The sequence below is a fragment of the Sardina pilchardus genome, chromosome 10 (assembly GCF_963854185.1).
Source record: "Sardina pilchardus chromosome 10, fSarPil1.1, whole genome shotgun sequence".
Taxonomy (NCBI): Eukaryota; Metazoa; Chordata; class Actinopteri; order Clupeiformes; family Clupeidae; genus Sardina; species Sardina pilchardus.
This window is the reverse complement of record NC_085003.1, coordinates 19,813,668-19,819,701: the sequence shown is the minus strand read 5'-3', so window position 1 is coordinate 19,819,701 and position 6,034 is coordinate 19,813,668. Positions and strand designations below refer to the sequence as shown.

Below are 6,034 nucleotides of genomic sequence, written 5' to 3'. Positions count from 1 at the left end.
TTTATTTACAAACGACGAAAACATGATCAGATGGATATACAGACATGATCGAGGCTATCAAGATAAGATAAGATAGATAAGACTTTATTGAATCAATTGGGAAATGTACTTTTCACAACAGCCCAATAGCAGAATAAAATAAAAGTAAAAGGAAATTGGTGTAGGCTACAGTAGGCTATGTCCAGCATAGGCTAGCACACCAAAAAATCACTTAGAATAATTGCTCTCCATCAGTCAGCCATTGATTAGCCTAGACTAAACAAACAAACTATTTACTCTAGTCTATATGCAGATTTTTTTTACATAATTAATTTGATAAATAAAAGCATGTGACTATTTTTTTGCCAAGATGACTTCAAAGTAGGCTGAAGGATATGTTGAAATGATTTAATTTCATTGTTGAATATGGATGTAGCCTAGGCTATATAGGCCATGGTGCACAAGCAAACTTAAGACACCTGTCAAACAGAAGTTAAGATTCAATGAAAACACTAAACTGGACTAGGCTTACTACTCTGTTACTACCCCCCCACTCAAATGAACTGAGCTGAACACAATCAACATACCATTTCTTTGCAGGCTACAGCTCTTCATAAGAGGCCAATATATTACACAGAGACAATCAAGATGTTCTGGAGGTCTAGCCTTGTAATATAATGTCAACCAACAACAACAACAAAATCCCTGTAATGGGCAACACCATAAAAGGAAGGTGAAGAGCAGTGTGTAATGGGGACAAAGCACCTAAAAAGAGATCATAAGTAACATAGGCCTACTAGCCCCTGGGAGTATGGACCGTGTCATTGAAAAAAGTATTAGCCTAAAAGATTGAATTAATTTGTAAACGGTGATAAAAAGACAAATTATGAATAAAATGTTTTAAAACATTTAAAGGATGAAACCATCAACAAATAAAACACTCAATTCAAAATATGTTAATTCGTGAATGATAGATTTTCATCACTGCAGTCTTCCATAGGAATTCGAATAAAAGGAAAATGGACACCTGGCTGACATCAAATGACCAAATAAAGTCACACCAAATAACCTCTTTGTATGAAATGAAAACTTTACAGTAGGCCTGGTTCTATGAAGAAAGTCCATTTTAGCCAATCTGATTGAAAAAAAAAAAAAAGTAATCACAACTAACAGTAATAACAATCATGGACCCTGTTAATAATTACATAGACTGTTAAATAATTAACTGTGGTGAAACGCCATCATAATTTAGAATATATATACCTAGGAACATATTGTTTCATTATTGTTTCAGTGGGTGCCCTTTTTGTACGTGCACTGCCATTTTTGTTGTGGTTGCTCAAATGTCATAGAAACGGCAGCTGAGCAGTGGATAAATCTTCGCATAGCAGATACGATTACGTTTACCAGAGTTGGGCATAGATCCAATATTAAATGTCAGGATTTCTACAGACTCGCACACATTTTTTGTCATCCACCGCGAAATGAATTCTGATCGGTTCGCACTCTCAGTGGATGACTATCTGGGTGAGTGAGTTTAGCCTAGCCTACTACAGTACGTTCGGAATGGAACCAAGGCTATGCAAAGTGCAGGCCATCGAGCTGGAGCTCTTGACGTTAGTTTACCATTTTGCTGCATGATGTCTTGATCACATGTCCATTGGTTAACGATGGTGATAAATGCACAACTGAACATAAACTTGAGTGTTCATAATGTGCTGCCGAGCATGCAGTTCTTATCAATTGCATATCCAGTGCAGATAAAATAATGACCCTATGTCATTGATGATATACAAGCTAACATCATTGTTTTGGACTGTTTTATTCACCAGCAGCTGAGACGAATGTTCTCCTCTATCTGAATGATGCGGTTACACAACTTCTTGAACATAAGGAGGAATACACTCAGTTTGGAGTTGGCCGTTATTTTGCTGAATAGTAAGTTATGATGTGCAACTCTTGACACAACTGTATTACTTTGTGCCAAAACAAGTGCGCGCACACACACGCACACACACACACACACACACACACACACACACACACACACACACACACACACACACACACACACACACACACACACACACACACACACACACACACCTTTATGGTGTTTCTGTTGACAATGTCTTACATTAAAAAACATATCTAAGGACTGGAAGATGCACATTTCTTTCTCCCAGCATGGCAGCCAAGTCACCTGAAATTGTTTACCAATGTCTTGATGGAGCTCCCATACAATACATATTAAGCACTTGTCGGCATTCTTTCTCTGTTAATTTAAAAGTAGAAAATAGTCGAAATGCAAACAGTGTTGTGACTTGTGACTAGTACTACTGTACAAGGTTGAGTGCTGAATGAACATGCAGGACAAGTAGGCCTATTCTGCACAATAACTCTTGCACTGTTCAGGTATGCTGAAAATGGCTATTTTTGAACTGTCTGAAATGACTTGTTTCCTGGTCTACAGCTTTAACAGCGTGAAGAATGGCAACCATGTCCTTTTCAGAGAGTTCAACTACATAAAAGCAACACCACACAACCGTGCGTCTTTCCTTAGAATATTCTGGAGATCTTTCAGGCAAATCGGAAAAAATGGAGGTAGGCCGTGCATGCATGCCTGTAAAACATGGAGAACACAGACCCAGTATTTGCTGCGTGTTAAATTACCGTTGAGCCATGCCTGTCTTTGTTTCATCGGCAGACCTATTGGCAGCTACGGAGTACAGCTCACTCCTGCAACTCTTATGTCCTGACTTTCCAACAGAGATGGTACAAAACACTGCCAGGTTAGACACAAGCTCATTCAGTGTTTGTTAAGGATGTTGTCAATTATTGGACTTTTTGTCCACTTTACCTATTAATCATGGTCTTTTCATTGCGACTATGTTGTCATTTAACAAAACATGTTATTCTGCAGGATTGTGCTGATTGATGATGCAGTGGACAGCCTGATGTCCTTCTCAGACTTCTTGTATTCTTTCCAAATCAAATTTTACTTTGAGGGTATGCCACTTAATTAAATATATTATATTTCATATACCATGATTTACATGTCATGTTACACCGTAGTGATATGCTGAATGTGTTTAATATGTTAACATGAATTGGCTCTGATCTTTTGTATTCATGGGTCTGTTTAAAGGTAAGGCTAGTCTCAATGCTGAAGTGTAGTTTGAATTTGCCGTTTAATTATGCTCAACCCAGAAATGCCTGGGATGCATCAGACACAATGAAACTAAAGTAACTGGAGTAAAGTTGTTGTTTTGAAGTTGAGCTGGAATAATCTTAACCTCCATGCATGTGGCACTGTGTGCAGTGCACATTTTATTTTTAGATGCCTCAGCTGCAAGATTTCCTCTGCTTGTGTCCCCAAGGGACTCACTCATGAGACTAGACAAAGGGATGAGATCACCAGGCCCATGAACAAACAGGCTGTTCTGACTTCTGAGCAGGCACTCTCTAAACACTCTGCTCTGCTTCTATTCTATCTCTTTCTCTTCTCTCTCTCTCTCTCCCCCTCTCTCTCTCTCAGAGTTCCTTGACAGTGTGTCAGTGATTTATCAGGACCTTCTGTCGGGGAAAAGCCCCAACACTGTGATCGTCCCCACCTCATCTTCAGTGGAGCAGCTGAACAGCGTGGCTGAAGATGACATGGAGGTTCAGGAGGCCGTGGACTCGGCCATCTTTGCAGAATGCATCGAGGCCCTGTGTGAGAGGTTCAAGCACAGGTGAGACAAAGCCATACAGCCGTACTGAACTAGAAAAGCACTCAGAGAGCGCAGACCTCCACCTCTATTGCTCTTCCTAGGTTGTCATACATTTGAACCTAAACTATTCCGATCGCCACCACGCGGCCATACCATGCCATTACACCACTAAGCGAAACACATAAACGGCTCCAGAATCCCGACGGTGTTACGGATCACTCCCAAAATTTAATCGTGTCTTCCTTGGAAATAGAAATCATCGAAATCCATCGAGTTATCTTGCTAACAGACAGACAGGCAGACAGACAGACAGACAGACAGACAGACGCCGGTCCCCGATGAAAACATAACCTCCTTGGCGGAGATAATAAGGCTATTGTAATGGTCATTCAGTCTATAGTGACCAGCTTTAGTATGCACAGTTGATTTAGTATTCTCTCAGCATGTTGGACACAAATGCTTATTATGTTTAATTAGATTATTGATCTAGTCTTTGTTTTTCAGCCACCCCTCCCCCTCAGCAGTTCGAGAAATACTTGAGAATTCTCAACGGGTGTCTTTCTATGGCTTCCTGATGGCCATGGCAAAAAGTGAAAATATCAATCAGGATATCGGTAAGAGTAGCAAACTGTGCATGTGATAAATCATACTTTTTGTCACCTATTTAGAAAGCCAGAGTTATTGTACTAAAGGCACTCTTAAGAGTTTTTTTTTTTACCTTAGTGTAACGTTTCCAAGATTGTTTTGATGGCACAGACCTCATAACATGATGAACGGCACTACTGCCATTATTTTAGTGGTCCCCTAGACATGTGCTCAGGTATAAATACTGCCCCTCTCCGAAATTGAAATGGAAAAGCTGCTATGCTACGGGAATTTGGAGATCTCTCTCTATAGACTGCTGTCGGTGCATTCCCTATATATTGTATCGAAGTTATGTTCATAATTTGTTGCAAAAAACGCATATTTAGTTTGTTAATTATCACACTTCTCAACTGTAGGGGGACCCCGAGAGCAAATCCGGCTTTAATCATTGGCTAATTAGAGTCAGCAGTTATATTTAAAAGATCCTTTTCTATCTACTTGTGACATCCAATTCTGCTGTTTTAGTTATACATGGGTACTTGCATTATTACAAGAGGTGATCTGCAGAAGTGTATCAACTGACGAGTAAAGGCAATCATACATTTACTTTTTAAAGGAACCTTACCAAATAAGTCTGAACTTCTGTTGGACCCAGAGATGGACCAAGAGCTGGAGAGACTGTGAGTAAACCCAAGCACACATGATCCTGCACTAAAAACAATCTTGATCATTTATCCACTGTCTGTATTCAAATATTCTAAACATTAGATAAGAGTTTTGATTCAAATGGTGCTTCACATGGCACAGGTAATTGTGCTTTGTTGCAACTGAAAGCTTGGCTGTGGAATTGTGTGGATAACTAATTTAGATTAGTGTGGTTGAAATAAATGCACACTCATGTGTTGCCTACACGGTCTCCGTACTGCCTACAGCATCGCCCAGATCTCCATCAGCCCCACCTCCAACAGCAGCGGCAGCGCCACTGGCCTCAAGGAGCTGCCCAAGAAGGCCTCGCCGCGCAAATCCCTCCATCACCGCAAGAGGATCGAGATGGAGAGCGACGGCTCCACGGAGGAGACCGATTCCTCTGAGAACTAGTGCCCCACTCCGCATGGCCCCGTTACACAGACACACACAAGTCTACACCATTCCCACAACAGAACTCCTTCACTCATATCCATAGAGGCAATAGGATGCTCTGCAATGGCATGAGATGGCTCGGCTTTAGGAGAACAAGCCAGAGTGTCCTGCTAGAATTGGAGTTACCGTAATCGTCCAACTCATTGCATCCCAGATATTCTGTGGTTTTGCATATTAGGGCGCACTCACACTAGGTACATTTCACCCGTACCGTACTGGAGCACGGTTGCCTCTGGTCCCTGGTCTGCGCTCACACTGCATAATATCTAACCGTACTTGGGTACGATTGAGTTGCTGTGTTCTAGAATCTTTATGCAACGTGTGATTGTTAATTGGAACGTTATTGTTTATTTCGTCATTAATGACATCGTGCTTCCATGCGTACCGTACCAGAGTCCACCTCCTCGAAGCGTACTAGCGTACCGTACCCCAGTACGGAACGAAGCGATCACACTGGTCAAATAAAGCGGACTTTAGGGGCAAAGTGTACTCGGGTACGGTACGAATTGCCTAGTGTGAGTACGCCCTTATACTGTGCAAAGTTCTATTTTTATTCTTAATTTTATGAGAGTTAACTATTTATTCTGTTGTCGTAACTATTTATTGTGTGATCACAT

At 41.0% G+C, this 6,034-nt stretch overlaps 1 protein-coding gene across 2 annotated transcripts; it reads left to right on the top strand.

Annotated features, from left to right (window-relative positions):
* The first annotated feature begins 1,314 nt into the window (after window positions 1-1,314).
* On the top strand, window positions 1,315-5,836 carry cstpp1 (centriolar satellite-associated tubulin polyglutamylase complex regulator 1). Of its 2 annotated transcripts, none has more exons than XM_062547210.1 (9): window positions 1,315-1,506; window positions 1,815-1,917; window positions 2,453-2,583; window positions 2,687-2,771; window positions 2,903-2,988; window positions 3,518-3,713; window positions 4,197-4,306; window positions 4,894-4,957; window positions 5,210-5,836. In XM_062547210.1, the coding sequence occupies exons 1-9, from the start codon at window positions 1,464-1,466 to the stop codon at window positions 5,373-5,375; spliced, it is 984 nt and encodes a 327-aa protein (XP_062403194.1). In that variant the 5' UTR covers window positions 1,315-1,463; the 3' UTR covers window positions 5,376-5,836. The 2 variants fall into 2 exon arrangements, with proteins under 2 accessions (XP_062403194.1, XP_062403193.1); XM_062547209.1 differs by having other exon boundaries at window positions 1,812-1,917.
* Window positions 5,837-6,034: the final 198 nt, after the last annotated feature.

Coding starts and splice junctions, on each gene's coding strand:
- cstpp1 (XM_062547209.1), top strand. CDS start 1,464: ATGAATTCTGATCGGTTCGCACTCTCAGTGGATGACTATCTGG. Junction 2,989..3,517: donor AATCAAATTTTACTTTGAGG/GTATGCCACTTA, acceptor TCTCTCTCTCAG/AGTTCCTTGACAGTGTGTCA. Junction 3,714..4,196: donor TGTGAGAGGTTCAAGCACAG/GTGAGACAAAGC, acceptor TTTGTTTTTCAG/CCACCCCTCCCCCTCAGCAG.